Source organism: Anguilla anguilla, chromosome 1 (genome assembly GCF_013347855.1).
Source record: "Anguilla anguilla isolate fAngAng1 chromosome 1, fAngAng1.pri, whole genome shotgun sequence".
Lineage (NCBI taxonomy): Eukaryota > Metazoa > Chordata > Actinopteri > Anguilliformes > Anguillidae > Anguilla > Anguilla anguilla.
In genome coordinates this window covers 82,699,480-82,715,990 of record NC_049201.1, presented here as the reverse complement: position 1 = coordinate 82,715,990, position 16,511 = coordinate 82,699,480, and the positions used below count along the sequence as shown (strand labels likewise).

Genomic DNA, 16,511 nt, shown 5'->3' with positions numbered 1-16,511 from the left:
ACTGGTGGGTTGGCAGTGCTGCTGCAGGTCAGAGTCACTGAACTGCCCTCCACTATTTTACCAGAGGGGCGCACTGATACTGAGACGCTCTTTGGATGATCTGAAAGAGAAAATAACAGGTACTGCAGTTTTATATAGATGTCACACTGAGGGGTGACATCTATATGAATATACTGATATACTGATACTGAGATGCTCTTGGGAGAATCTGAAGGAGGGAACAATGGTTTGTAGTTTCATGTGAAATTTAAACCTGACTCAGGCATACTGTAAGGAGTGTTTTCCCATCATTGCATTATGGCATGTTTTCAGGTATTGACGTTTCATGCAATGCTATAATGACAGAACATTTACATGTAGCATAGTATGATCTGTACAATTTAGCTGAAAATTAGAGTTGAAAACTTTCAATACTGTGAGATTTGAAGAAGTTTGGCCTCTGGTACTCACATCTCACATTAAGAGCCACTGCAGGGGAATGAAGTTCATAGCCTTTCACAGCACAGGAGTAGCGGCTTCGGTCTTCACTGCTGGCTGTGAACTGGTGACTCTGATCAGTGAAGGGCAGAGGAGATCCGTCCCTGTACCAGATGAAGGCTGGGCTGCCAGTCAGAGTGCAGGTGGTGCTACAGTTCAGTCTCACACTCTGTCCCTCTGTCACTGTGTCAGGATTCACCATCACCTGTAGATCTGCAAATAGCAAATTAAACCTGTAATAAAGCTTCCAGTCATACTTGTGGGTAGATAATCCTCTGAGTTTTAAAATAATTACCAGTGACTTCCAAAGCGATTCCAGGTTCTCCAGTATATTTATCACAGACAATCAGGACCCTGAATCGGTATGTTTTTGAATCAGTTTCTCTCAGCTGGTTTATTCTAAAACTGCAGTCATTGTTCTGATTCTCCAGGTACTCCACACGGTCAGAGTATTCTGGGTCCTGGGACAGGTCTTCACCCTCCTGTTCACTGTTCCAGTCATAAATAAACCAGAATGTTTTCTGCACTGTGTGACATGGGGGATATGAGTAAGTGCAGCTCATGTCTACTGAAGACCCCTTTAAGGCACAGATTCTCTCAGGGGTGTAAGTCACTCTCCATCCCCTCTGGCTCAGAACACCTGAAAAATACAAACATACACAAGCACACACACACACACACAGACACACATACACTCACATACACACACACACACAAGCGCGCACACACACACATGCGCACACATACGCAAATGCACGCACACAAACATACACACACGCGCACACACAAACACACTGCTCAGAAATCCTTTAAAACACAGATGTGTTGGCAACATGGCAGATAAGGGATTCAATTAACAAAACTTTAAAACAATTGCACCTAACTTCTCCAAAACTATAGAACATCAATAATTGTACTTGTATTTCAATACTAACTGATGTCAGTAGATGGCAGTAGCCGCTGATCAATGTGAGATTCGCAGGTACAGGAAGTCTTGCTTAGTAGCTAGCTTTGCTAGAATGCAGTAGCAAACCAAGCAAGTTATGAGCGAGTGTCTTCTTATACTGTCGGCTGAAAACTGTTATGTTTTGCTTGCAGTGAAAACAAACTGCTTTCATTAAAACGTGGCACTGGAATACTTGTGTCATCATTCTAAGAATGCAACATGCTCAATCCACAGCTCCGATCATTTAGTACAGCCACAGATATTTATATCATGCCTCTGTCTCAGTTTTAAAGCTGAGTGCGAAGAGGATCTTCATCTTAAAGGTTCTCTCTATTTATTGTCTCTTCAGTTGAGCGATGTTGCACTACTCAAAACTAATGTATTGTAGAACATTATTTTATATAAATTACATATATTCTGCAATTTAATGCATTCACTTTTGTTGCTTTTGATTGAGTTAATGATGGGAGACTAATAAATAGGAACACATGCTGATAAATGCTGTATATGTAGACTGAAATATCAGAACAACATTTGGAACAAAACACACAAACAATTTACCTGACACGGAGAGGACGATTACCAACAAGGTATTGAAGAGCATGGCTGCATCAGATAGAATCATCTGAATCAGATGAAAATGAACAGCACAAACAAAGACTGTCAGAGTTTTCTATTAACTTGCAGGAATACCAGAATAACAATTACTACACAAGCACACACAGTGAGTTAATGTGCTGCTAATGCCTAAAAATGCTTTGGGTTTTATGAAGAGCTCACAAAGATTCCAGAAAGCAGAGACTCAACCAGCCTTTTACTTGATGAATGATATTATTATGGAAGAAGCATCAATCATTTATAGTCCGAAAATGCATTTTATTTTATATTTGATTCCAGTTTAATCTTCTTGCACCACAAAATATTGTGACGTAGTTTTGACTAAATTAAATAATATGATAATGCACTTACCAGGAGAGAGTTCTGATCTGGCCTCAGTGGTTTGTTAATGTGCCATTAGTATTAATCAGCCTTGCAGACAGAGCAGTGTGGCTGAATATGACCGCAAATACAATGCTTCACACTAAATATAAAAGTAGAATGTGTTAGAGATCTGACTCACTTCCTGAAGGTGATACTCGTTTTAGATTGTATCAGATACAAACTTTTGAATAAAATATACAGAGTCGTTTGCTTTGTGTCTGGACTGGACCAGTAGTGCCTTTTCAAAAAGACTGGGTAATTCTTATTTCTTTGCCCCCACTGTATTATTGAAATTCAGATGTCAATAATTTTGTAAGGGGTGACATAGCTCAGGAGGTAAGACCGATTGTCTGGCAGTCGGATGGTTGCCGGTTAAAACCCCGCCCTGGGCATGTCGAAGTGTCCTTGAGCAAGAAACCTAACCCCTAACCCCTAACTGCTCTGACAAATGAGAGGCAACAATTGTAAAGCGCTTTGGATAAAAGCGCTATATAAATGCAGTCCGTTTACCGTTTGTTCATTTTTGCATATTACGCTTATAAAATAAACATAACTACTGTGTTTACAAAAATGATTCCGGATTACAAAACAAACTGATGCTAAGATCTGAGGCTTTGCCGATTCCAATACATCCATCAATCCATCCATTATCTATACCCGCTTATCCTGAGCTGGAGCTGGTGCTGGAGCCTATCCAAGCATGCATTGGGCGAGAGGCAGGAATACACTCTGGACAGGCTTCCAATCTATCGCAGGGAACACACACCATTCACTCACACATTCATACCTATGGGCAATTTAGAGTCTCCAATTGGCCTATTTGCATGTTTTTGGACCGTGTGAGGCAACCGGAGTACCCGGAGGTACATGCAAACTCCAGACAGAAAGGCCCCAAACCGAGATTCAAACCCATGCCTTCTTGCTGTGAGGCGACAGTGCTACCCACTGCACCACCATGCCACCCCTATTCCAATACATGTGCAGTAGAGGTTAATATAAAAGTGACTGTAAAAGGTGTGATAGGCATCAGGCACAGGAAAACACTGATACATTCAGGAGCCCTATACAAAATACATTACCTAAACCAGATTATTTAATCCAGTTTAGTAAAAGATCATCCAGGAATTTGATCTGAAATGTACATACAAGACTCATCTATTTTAATAATTGCCCCATCTACAGATATTAATATTAAATGTATTGAATCCATCTATCCCTCCTAGGTAAATTTTACTGCCACAAACAGCATGCTTTACCATTGCTACCATACATAACTCAGTCGCGTTTATGTTTCATGCATCGGATTTTTGACATGAAGCTGGAACATCAACAAAACGCTGCTGTAGCTTAGCCTATAACCCGCTTATTAAAATAAAGATTGCACACACTGTACTTTCACAGAAGATGTAAAAAGCAGACAGGTGTAGTTATCTTTGTGAAAGTATCACAGCTCTGGTGCCTCAAAGCGGGTACTGTGAGGTGCCCCTGCTTGGCTCTTTTGTGCAGAGGAGTAGCGGGCGCGGCTGTGGGTGAAGCTGCCTAATTTCAGACCAGAGCCACCCTGACCACAGACAGTGGAGGAAGTTAAAATGCCACTTACTTCCTGCATCCTGTTCTATTCTTTATTTTATTTCACACCTCAGTTCAGTGTCCGGTGAAGCAGCGCTGTTTCTGTGGTTGATGTTCATGTGACCTTTTAGAACTTTGCTTTTGCTTTGCCTGTTATACGGTCCTTCATACACATAATTAGTTGCATTTCAATGCTGATATTTCATAAAGATGATTTTGACTACATACGACCTATTGTATAGTATTATTATAGTATCTTTTAAAGAGATGAACTTGATCCCCACATGTGAACTAAATGGAAGGCAGGTAAAACATGATGGCCATATGAAGAAAATAATGATAATATTTTTCACAGAGGTTTGAGGTTCACAGTGCCTTACAATGCTCAAATAATCCATAATACATTGATACACATAATAAAACAATGTATGTAAAGAAGACAAATAAAATTATGAATTCTTTCAAATATCTAAAACCAGACAGAAACTTAAATTTGGGCTCAATACAACAAGGCAATGTAAAATTAAGTACTAAAACACTGTTTAAAAAAAATCTAGGACCTCACCTTTAAAAGTGACTTGAGTTTGCAGATTATAATATGTATAGACAATAATACAATATGAGACTCTAATATCTTCAGACAGGGGTCTGGAGGACTATGCAAAGTAGACACACACACACACACACACACACGCACACGCACATATTTTCAAGTATACAATTTAGTTTCACAAAAGTTTAAATGATGGCAAAATCTATAATATTCCACATGAATAGAGCACACCAGTAAATCCAGTTCATTTACAGTTCTGCCCATGTCATGAAGCCAAAGAAATCTACTCATCTCTGTTGCTGAGCTGAGCATAAAGAGGAACTTAAGATCAATCATTTGTTTTACATTTCACAGCAGATGTGTAGTAAAAATAAATGTAAAAAGATTCTGCTCAGCCTAGAATCTCTAAACCAAATTCAAATTCAAAAGAACTTTATCCGTTAGGAACTTCATTTGTGTAAAAGCGTCAGTGCATACACAATACATAACTGGACAAATTTGAAACACAGATTAGACAACATACAAGTGTAGGTTAAATCAGTTTAAGATGTCCGCCAGTAGGGCATCTAAACAACGTATGTGATCTTGTATGTAAGATTTAGATTCCCATTTCCTGTAACATATGTCTTTAACAGATCAACATTAAGATTGCACTTACCTTCGCAGAAGATGTAAAAAGTGGACAGGCGTAGTTATCTTTGTGAAAGTATCACGGCTCTGGGGCCCCAAAGCGGATACTGTGAGGTGCCCCTGCTTGGCTCTTTTGTGCAGAGGAGTAGCGGGCGCGGCTGTGGGTGAAGCTGCCTAATTTCAGGCGAGTGCCACCCTGACCACAGACAGTTAAAGCGCTGCTCACTTCCTGCAGCCTGTTCTATTCTTTATTTTATTTCACACCTCAGTTCAGTGTCCGGTGGTGCAGCGCTGTTTCTGTGGTTGATGTTCATGTGACCTTTTAGATCTTTGGTTTGGCTTTGCCTGTTATACGGCTCTTCATGCACATAATTAGTTGCATTTCAATGCTTATACTTCATAAAGGTGATTTTTACTACATACAGCCGATTGGATCATTGTATCTTTCACATTTCACTGAAATGAAATAGATGCCCACACGTGAATAAAATGGAATTTATATGAATATTATTATATTTATTTACTTTATTTTATTTTATTTTATTTTATTTATTTATTTATTTATTTTTTTGGGGGGTGGGGTGGGTGGGGGGGGTTTGCAGGCAAAATATGATGGCCCTATAAAGAAAATAATGATAATCTTTATCAAAACAGAGGTTCAAGGTTCACAGTGCTTTACAATGCTCAAATAAATCATAATTTATTGATTGACATAATAAAACAATTTATGTAAAGAAAACAAATACAAAGATGCATTATTTCAAACAGCTAACCAGACAGAAACTAAAAATGGGGTTAATACAACAAGGCAATGTAAAATGTAAATCTAAAACACTGTTTTAAAAGATTTTGGACCTTGCTTTTAAAAGTGACTTGAGTTTGGAGATTATAAGCTGCATTAATCTGCTTTATAATCTTCCCATTCAATGTGAGAGAATACATGCGAATGTACATGAGTTATGAGCGTGTGTGTAACAGAGTTATATAAACATGTAACGGTGTCACAGGAGCATGTATGCAGCAGGGTTACATGAACATGCATGTTGCAGCAGGGTTACAGTACTCTGGGAAAATTCCTCCACCAGCAGCTCTTTATAAGATGGAGAATCTAGCAGAAACAGACAGCAGTTCTGTATAGAGATCTGGAAACTCGCGTTTTTACTTCAGCTCTGCATAGCTTTTAGATTGAGAGAGAATGTCCCAGTGACACCCTCACAAAATGCAACATTCAGGCAGATTTTGAGAAACAGATATCTGAAGAATTTGTATGTTGTAAATGTTGTAATATTTGATGGTATTGTCAGAAGACTAATCAATTTCACATCAAAAAAGAAAAATCCCCCTGAAGCACGTTTTAAAAGATGTCTTGGGGGCTAGGGGTCTCAAACTCTAACCCTGTACGACCACAGACTCTGCTGGTTTTTGTGATGTCACTCAGCAGCTCATTTAGGCCTTGGAAACAAGGCGTGCAGACTCCTTAGACCATCGGGGACTTATATTCAGTGCAGGAGCACATGACACACCAGCAGACGCAGCAGCCTCCTTTGAGGAAAACTGGCTGCAGCTGAAGGGGTGTTAGAGGGCCAGTAGGGGGCAGTCTTCTGTCCGGATCAAATAAAATTCGACGCGACATCATTGTGATGGGGCACCGTGAACATGTTGCTCTTCAGGTGCGATGTTAAAACAAGGTCCTGATTCGCTGTCGGTGAAGTTCCCACGGCACTTTTCCAAAGGTAATGGCCGTTAAAGTACCCTGGTTCAAACTGTGTGTCTCCTCCTCTGGCCATCTAACCACAATCCCTACATTTGAGTGGCCACAGTCTGTTGACTTAGTGGACTATAGATCACAGAATCATTTGGCCCAGGACCGGAAGAGATGGAGGGGCCTTGTGGAGGCCTTATGCACCACTTGGCGTGATGAGGCCTAAGTAAGTAAGTAATATCTCATAAAAAACACGTTTTCAACGTACAAAAATGCCAAGTTACTCACACATAGAAGACATACACCGTCTATAACTCATTCATTCACACTGCCAAAATCCACGCCTGCCATTAAAAGTATTGATATCAAAATGACGCCAAGTTACGGTACTAGAAACAATATAGGCTATCTTGCCTCACCAAAATTAAATAAGATGTATTCCAAAGCAATGCTACCCAATATTTCCTCAATTCTTTCAAACCGGAGGTTTACCAGTCTGTCACTTTGTTAGGGGCAGCACCATGACATAGCTATGCAATGCGTGAAATATCATTAGCAAACCTGTCCGTGGTTTTAAAGAAGAACACAGGCCAGTAAGCACAGAAGAGCTCCCGTTGAATCCATATGGCTTAGCAATATTGTGGCCGGTTAATAACTGAACGTGCAGACGGTACGTCATAATGCAGTGTATACGTTCGGTGAACGGTGGGTAGATATGGTGCAAAAGCAATAATTGAGAAGTAGTAGACAATTATTAGTGAGGGTGAAAGCAGATTACAGAAATGTGTTCTTAGCTGGGCTTGAACCTAGGACCCAATGATTCCAAGACTGTAACCTTGCCCACTAGGCCACAGGCAGGCTAGCTGTTTAAAGTGGAAATGTTTCAGAATAAAAAGGTATGGGTATTTTGCGTGTGTATGCAAGTTTCTGGTGTCGGTAAAGTCTCCAATGGGGAGACATGTTGTTAGTGGGATAGGCGGCAGGAAAAATAAGAAGAAGAATGAGAAGAAGAAGAAGAAGAAGAAGGAGAAAACGCAAAATCCCCTTAGTTTGGGGCTTTATTGTGTGGACATGTGAAGTTGTTTATTAATTCTGTTTGCTGAAATGGGGTGAGAATGTACAGAATTTAATGTTTTTAAGGGCTGAGTGTCTGTGGCTGTTGTGGTTATTTCTGTGGAGAACCCTGAAAAGTGCCAAACTCTCAGTGCTGTATAGGTATGGGGCATGCCCCCGCCAAGGCGTAACTTGGCGGGATGGCATACCTGCCATCCCAATCACAGAATCACTTGAAGAATTTACATTACAGAATTATATTTTAACATATTGTGGATTGCAAAATGAAATGAAAAAATTTCAACAGACACAAGTACAATCTAATGGCAGTTAATTGGGGAATGTTCTGCAATATTTTTAACCAATTAAAATATGGAGCAAGACTGAAATTGAGTTAAACTTAGCAGGAAGCCCACACTAATTGACTGTAACTTGCATTGTGTGTATCTGTGCTTTGTGTCTTCTGTTCAGCACAGATCTACTGACTTTGTAGTTTCATAAAAAATACAGCATGTACAGAAAACTGTCCTTTGCTTATCCCGTAAGGCTGATATGGTTGTCATGATCCAGGTGTCCAGGTCCAGGAATACCCAGGTGGGAAATCGTTTTTTACAGTGCCAGTGTGTCTGCTACTCTCTCTCTCCGTGCACTTTTCTTCTTCCATCTGAAAGGGGGGGGGGGGGGGGGGGGGGTGGGGGGGGGGTGGGTGAAGTAACAGACCTTCAGGAGCTGTGGATCAGCCATCCCAGATGACATTTCACAATAACATCCCTACCAGCTCCTCTGAATTAAAGTGAATCGGTAAAATTACTGCATGTCTCCCTGATATTTAATAGTGAATTTCTAATCATATGTCTTCTCAGTGATGATTGATTTCCAGACGTTTCTGCACTGTTAACGCTTACCTCATACACGCAATAGCAGCAACGAGTGCAACAGCCACTGTGATTCCAACAACCGTCCACACAAGCGCTGTCCTATCCCCTACTGCAAATAAGCAGACATAGTACCAGAGACTGTAATACAGAGTGACTTAAAAATAAGTGCATACAACTGGAAGACTGGAAGGACAACGCCAGACCAGGAAATCAATGAAATAGCAGATAAATCTGTGTAGGCCAGTACAAGTTAGCTGAGAGAGCTGTGTGGGCTAGCACAGGAACCAGATATGGGCATGCATACCCTAACTCCCTCAAAAAATATAAACTATCATCTAAATGGGGGTGGTGTACTGCATATTGTTTTGGAGGTGATGAAATCCATATATGATTATCCATTATCACCTTTACAAGTAAGTCATACTTTCTTGTCTAGATTAAGGCTGGTCCTAGTTATACATTATTTTCAGTGATACCATAACCAAAAAAATCAAACACGCAAGTAATTTATATCAGATTCTGAAACAGAAACAGTCACCTTTGTTCAAAAGAATAGAGATATTATTGTAGATCACTTGTCACTCACCTTCTGTGTTGATTGACACAGCAGTAGAATTCTGAGCTCCAAGTCTGTTCTGTGCCTCACAGTAGTACTGTCCTCTGTTCCAGGATCTAAAGTTAGAAAAGTTCAAACTCTGTCCAGATCCTGCCTGCCAGACTCCAGTGTCATTCTTCTTAAACCAGGTGTAGTTCTGCACTGGTGGGTTGGCATCACTGCTGCAGGTCAGAGTCACTGAACTGCCCTCCACTATTTCACCAGAGGGTCTCACTGATACTGAGGTGTTCTTGGGAGCATCTAAAATCAATAGAGAAATGTGTTCAATTCCATATAATTTCTCAATCTCTGTGATTTGTCTCAAATAGATTCAGAACAATTTATTGCAAAGGAAAGTTTATAATGAAGCTAAAATAGCACTTTGCTAATGTTTTACTTTGTTTGGATTTGACTTGTAGAATCTGTAAAACATTCAGCAGTTCAAAAAATGTTATACTGCCCCCTGCTGTCCAGCAATGTGTTCAACATACACACAAGTAAAAAATCAGGGAACCGGCTTGAACACAGATCATATCTTCTGGATCTGCAGTAAGATTAGGGTGAGAATAAGAAACCAGCACAAGAAATACGTCTACTACTACTACTACTAATCATAATAATAATAGTCATCATCATCATCATCATCATTTTATTGCAACTTATAGCACCTCATTACACAGAAAACAGCCCATTCATTGAAATTTTTTTAAAGGAAATTTAAATTAAAATAGCAAGAATAATTACATATAATTATATTAAATAAAAAGCAATAGAAAAGCATTGGAAAAACAAGTGACAAATGTTGCATTAAATTGAAATCAAGAGATAAAAATAACACATCAAAAAAGTTCAAGAATAAAAGAGTACAGTATAATCATCCAAAAGTCAGCCTAAAACAATTTAAAAGAATGACATTTTCGTCAAACACCTTGAGTCAAAGTTGGGAATTTGTTTATTTGTCTATTTATTTGTTCTTGAAATGACGGAGGGCTTTAATTACCAGTCACATAGATCCCTGCAGCATACGATGTGCCTTCTGTAAAAGTATGCAATCACTCACTACACCACTTGCTTTCTTCACGTGACAACGCCCATCTGCTTTTGAATTTCAGAAACACCACACTAGCTATCCTCATTCCTGGTCCTGGAGAGCCACAGGGTCTACTCGTTTTTTTTTTTTTTTTTTTGGTTAGCTCTCAGCCCTTAATTAGCACAGAAATTGATGAGCAAAGCATTTACATACACAAGCAACTGAGGTCACCTGGTTTCTTTGGTGACTGAACCTCCAGGGTCCATTGCAATGTGCTCAGATGGAGCTTAAACCTCACGTTCAAACCCCTAGACCACAGAACTGCATGACAAGTAGAACAGCCATCAAAAACTGTGAAATAAGGATTAGTTGTGCCTGTCTTAACTGACCCCCCCCCCCCCCCAAAAAACCGACCCGGTCAGAGTCTACAATGTAGCCATATAAGGATCCAGAGAATGTGGTATTTCTGTGAATCGTCCTAAGCAGAAATGTATTTCTGGAAGAGAAAGACAAAACTACAGGCTTTAAGGAAGTTCTGCAGCACATCACGTGTCCGCGCCTAAGAGGAAGCACAGGCCTGGGCGACACAGGAAGCCTCCTTTTGTGTGCACGGCTGAGGAGGTTGCGGGCATCTTGGTGACGCTGTCCTCACATCTAACGACTTATCAAGGCCTCCAGTGACATATTTCCAAAAAACAAAAAACGACAAAAGTTTGTGACGTCTCATAATTAATTTGTCAACTTTGGCTATTATTTATTTATAAACTTTTTTTTCAGAATGCACCATGAAGATGGGTCTCTGCAAAGCTCGGTGCAACTTTAAGCAAAGTAATCAACATCCCCCTCATGACACCTCTTGAAAAGAAGTTACTGATGCTGATCCTAAGACCCAAAAACTGAAGACCATGATCTTTCCGCGCTGTGATGCTAAACATCCTTTCCTTTATTTGAGGTTCACATCAAAACATTCAGCAATGAATTTCCAGAACAACATTCAGTGTCAAATCGGCTCTGAGCAGATTTTGTACTCTGATTGAGTAAATTTCATCGTTTTATATCTCCTCGATTAATGTGAGCCAGAGTTTAGAGTTAAATTAATGCTGAGCATTTTAACGTGTGGAGAAATCCCACGAACTTAGGACGGAGTGTAGCACAGTGGGTAAGGAACTGGACTTGAACTGGGCTTGTAACCGAAAGGTCGCAGGTTCGATTCCTGGGTAAGGACACTGCCATTGTACCCTTGAGCAAGGTACTTAACCTGCATTGCTTCAGCATATATATCCAGCTGTATAAATGGATACGATGTAAAATGCTATGTAAAAGTTGTGTAAGTCGCTCTGGATAAGGGGCGTCTGCTAAATGCCTGTAATGTAATGTAATGTAATGTAATGAACTTACCGGATACGAGCAGGACGACGCCCGCCTGGTCCGGAAGGTTCTCCACGGGGTGATCGGTGATGAAACGGAAGACGTAGGTCCCGCTGTCCGACGCCCTCAGCCCGTTGATTTTAAGGGTGCAGTCGTTCACCGTGTCGCCCAGGTACTCCGCCCGGCCCAGGTAGGCCGGTTCCGGAAGGATCCCCGCGCTGTGGTACACGTACCTGGGGGTGATGCAGCGGGCCTGGTCCCGGCACCACATGACCGAAAGCACCCTGCGGCGCCGGCCCGGGTCGGGGTAACCGTACCGACAGGGGACGGTCACGGTCGAGCCCCGCGCTGCGAGGATGGGTCCGGCGGGGAGGCGCACGGTCCAGCCATCCGAGAGGACGCCTGCGGAAGAGGCACCTGCTTGTCGCGGTCAAGGCTTTCGGCCCGCGCTAGGCTGCTCGCGAGCCAGAGGGAACGTGTCCCACACGGCGCCTAGCAGATCGCACACCTCACGTCTCTACTCTCCACCAGGGCAAAAAAAGCCTCTACGCAATCCAGAACATGAACGGATAATGGACGACCCACATACAGTTTACTGTAATCAGTTCGTTTTTTTTTGTTGCTAGATTTTCTGAACACATATCCCTGCCCCCAGTGAGAATGGAAGTGCACAGCTTGTGTCTGCTACGTGCGGTGAAAGTGGTTGAGGTGCAGTGGCTGAGGGTGGGGTCGGGGTCGGGGTCGGGGGTGTGGGGACCGGTCAGTCTTACCTGGTAGGAGGACAACAGTCAGAGCCAACGCGTTCAGTGCTTCTGTGTTCATTGCTTCAGCTCTTCTCCTGAGATTGTTTCACAGCTGAGTCAGGAGGCGCACTGAGCCTGTGGTTGGAACGCCAGAGAACACGTCAACTCACACTTCTCCTTTTGTGTGCGTGTGTGTGCGTGTGTGTGCGTGTGTGTGTGTGCGTGTGTGTGTGTGCGTGTGTGCGTGTGCATGTGTGCCATTGAGTCTGCCTGTCCGTGTATATATGTACTTTGTTTTTGTTTTTTTTTTGTTTCATGAAGATGGTAAAAATGGAAACTTTTACAGACCCATAGTAGTTATTTTCCAGTTAAATTGGATAGAGGGTTTAACTGTAATGACAAATAATGAGCAGTGTTGGGGAAACTTCTCTGAAGGTATAGTTGGACAAACCATGTATTACTTCCCATTGAAAATAGTTTAACTACAGCCAGGCTATCCAAAAGAGTCATATACCTCGTGAAACTACAATTACTCAGGGCAATTAGAGGACCACGCCTACTGGTTAAGTAGGCACACACCTGGATGATATTACGAATCAATCCAGGATTTAAAAGTGCGTTTCTTTCCACAGTAGGTGTCTGAGACCGGGGATCTCCCATGACAAAGAGAGAGAGCCCTAGCCGGAGTACAATACAATACAATACAATACAATACAATACAGTACAATACAATACAATACAGTACAATACAATACAATACAATACAATACAATACAATACAGTACAATACAATACAACACAGTACAATACAATACAATACAATACAGTACAGTACAGTACAATACAATACAATACAATAAAATACAATAAAATACAATACAGTACAATACAATACAATACAATACAATACAATACAGTACAATACAATACAATACAGTACAATACAGTACAATACAGTACAATACAATACAATACAATACAATACAGTACAGTACAATACAATACAATACAATACAATACAATACAGTACAATACAGTACAATACAATACAATACAATACAGTACAATACAATACAATACAATACAATACAATACAATACAATACAGTACAATACAATACAATACAATACAATACAATACAATACAGTACAATACAATACAATACAATACAATACAATACAATACAGTACAATACAATACAATACAATACAATACAATATGCCGCAAGCTGAAAAGCGACACGCAGAAGAGCATCTCTGAACACACCACGTCAAACCTTGAAGCAGATGGGCTAGAGCAGCAGAAGATCACACAGGGCGCCACTCCTGTCACCTAATGAAGTGGCCAGTGAGTGTATATTGGGATGGCAGGTATGCCATCCCACCAAGTTACGCCTTGGCGGGGGCATGCCCCATACCTATACAGCACCGAGAGTTTGGCACTTTTTAGGGTTCCCCACAGAAATAACCACAACAGCCACAGACACTCAGCCCTTAAAAACATTACATTCTGTACATTCTCACCCCATTTCAACAGACAGATTTCATAAACAACTTCACATGTCCACACAATAAAGCCCCAAACTAAGGGGATTTTGCGTTTTCTCCTTCTCCTTCTTCTTCTTCTTCTTCTTCTCCTTCTTCTCCTTCTTCTTCTTCTTCTTCTTCTCCTTATTTTTCCTGCCGCTTAACCCACTAACAACATGTCTTCCCATTGGACATTTTACCGACACCAGCCAAATCTTCACCTACACGACCCAATCAAAAACGTGCATACACACGCAAAATACCCATACCTTTTTACTCTGAAACATTTCCAGTTTAAACAGCTAGTCTGCCTGTGGCCTAGTGGGCCAATTCTTTCAAGTCACTTGGCCCTGTGTGTATATAAGCGTGCACTACATGGACAGGCCAAACATATGTGTGGATGGCTTTCTCACAGTCAAGATTGATTGAATAGGCGTGTATATGTCCAATTTGTATTGGTATATATGTATTTCGCGGCCCAGCCTTTCTGTTGCGTGAATCATTGTATGTGTCTTGGTATAAATGTCTGTTCGTAAATGTGAATGTAACATGCTGCGAGGGAAATGTCCCCATGGGAAGAAAGAAGTTGTCTATGTATGTATATACAATATGTATTTTACATGCAGTATTTATTGTACGTTTCCACATGAATTTCAGTGTGTTCCATGAGGCAATTTGAAATATTTTGACACTTTGATCTGACACAAAGTTTGCATGACATTGCACAATGGTAAGATTACAAAACACAGGGCCAAGTGGCTTGAAAGAATTGAGGAAATATTGGGTAGCATTGCTTTGGAATACATCTTATTTAATTTCGGTGAGGCAAGATAGCCTATATTGTTTTTAGTACCATAACTTGGCGTCATTTTGATATCAATACTTTTAATGGCAGGCCTGGATTTTGGCAGTCTGAATGAATGAGTTAGAGACAGCGTATGTCTTGCATGTGTGAGTAACTTGGCATTTTTGTATGTTGAAAATGTGTTTTTTATTAGATATAGATATAGCTCAGTGAGGAGAACCAGCTATGTGTGGCAACCATAGTGGAGCAGCATAATTCTAACCAATCAGGATTAAAGGAAAAATAGAGAGAAGAGGCGGTACACGTCAAAAGGTTAACTGCACCTCAAAAAGACAAAAAAAGTAATACGCTACTACAACCATCACATAAACTTGAATGTAGATGAACTACCAGTAAACTACTGCAAATTAAACTACCTGTTTAACTACATGTTGTGTCGCTACATGTAGAAAAACTACTGTGTATTCAGTGTACCCTTGATGTACCTCCTGGATGCAACGAATGGTGGCTCTTTGACAGCCACAGCTGAGGATTTTCCAGGGTGGATGTGTCACTGTGGGGAATTTCTAATCCTCCTTGCATTGTGGGGGAAAACATCCACTGTGATGTCATAGACAACATGTGACCTGGTGAACCTGACAGACTGAAAGTATGGTGTGCAGTAATGTATTTGTTTTCCATTTTGGCCTTGTTTTCACAGATTTGTTTTCTCCCCTCACCGTTGTTTTCACCGTTTGGTGTACCTTGCTTTGTTCTCTGTATTTACTAAAATTCTCTGTTCTCTGTACATCCTAAAATTTGTAAATAACACAATAAAATGAAGCCTTTCGTTGCAGGTCTTACTCCTACTCAATGAATTTCATCTTTGGGGCAATCCTTTCATGAGATAGGAATACATGCCAGTTCTGTGGAAAATTGTTCTCTTGCCTTTACATACTAGAATTATCACAAATTCATGTATAAAAAAAAGTGTTAAACTCAGAAAAGGACTAGCAGTGTTATGTATCAATATTTGTAATCAATAAGTATTATTTATTGATATTTATTTTGGCCATTGTGAAATAATTGAGAATTTCTCATAATTATCTGAGATGGCAAGTGATGGTGTTTTATTATTTCATTTTGTGTAATGTTTCTGGGTATCTAAGGGCATCTTGCAAATGAAATATGTCATTCTGGCAAATGCAAATTCAGTCTTAGAGGCTGTATTATCTGTTTTGCAAAAGCAACATCTGTTTGGAGAAATGGTTCCTCAAGCAATGAACGAAAACATAGCAGCAAACAAATTTGAAGCTAGGCCTGTACTGTTATATGTAGCATCATTAAGGTCATTCAACCGAGAATGGGTTCAAGGTTGTTGAACCATGATGCATTTCCTGCAGTTGATCATACTGTAGTGGGGGACAAACCATCAAAGACTAAAAGCAGATGAAGAATAACACCTATCAAGCCACATCAGTTTTTTCCCCCCAGTAACATTATTTATTATTCCCCCCCCCCCCCCCCCCCCCCCCCCCCCAGACCTAGCAAGGTAGGCAACGTGATGTCCAGCCTTTTATGTGAAGAAAAAGGCGGAGAAAGGGGGGTGGACGAGGTAGCCTGCTGGACATACCACCTGCCCACCGAGAGGCAGTGTTTTGATGACGTCGCATGCA

The 16,511-nt window shown here is 40.8% G+C and overlaps 1 protein-coding gene and 1 long non-coding RNA gene across 7 annotated transcripts in view; both read right to left on the bottom strand.

Moving 5' to 3' along the window:
- LOC118232219 (B-cell receptor CD22) overlaps positions 1–13,215 on the bottom strand; it is a 38,787-nt gene extending 25,572 nt beyond the window's left edge. For 2 of the 6 annotated variants that reach the window (XM_035427031.1, XM_035427010.1), the window contains exons 1-2: positions 12,553–13,209; positions 11,813–12,184 (exon numbers count right to left, since the gene is read on the bottom strand). In XM_035427031.1, coding sequence (XP_035282922.1) covers positions 11,813–12,184; positions 12,553–12,604 — 424 coding nt within the window. In that variant the 5' untranslated portion in view covers positions 12,605–13,209. Of the gene's footprint in view, positions 1–11,812; positions 12,185–12,552 lie in introns of all 6 variants that reach the window. The other 4 variants (XM_035427001.1, XM_035426991.1, XM_035427022.1 and 1 more) reach the window with 4 other exon arrangements.
- Positions 8,136–9,515, bottom strand: LOC118232426. Its single transcript, XR_004766292.1, has 3 exons — positions 9,376–9,515; positions 8,817–8,898; positions 8,136–8,575 (listed from the first exon to the last, which is right to left on the bottom strand). It is a non-coding gene; the product is annotated as an uncharacterized LOC118232426 (long non-coding RNA).
- Positions 13,216–16,511: the final 3,296 nt, after the last annotated feature.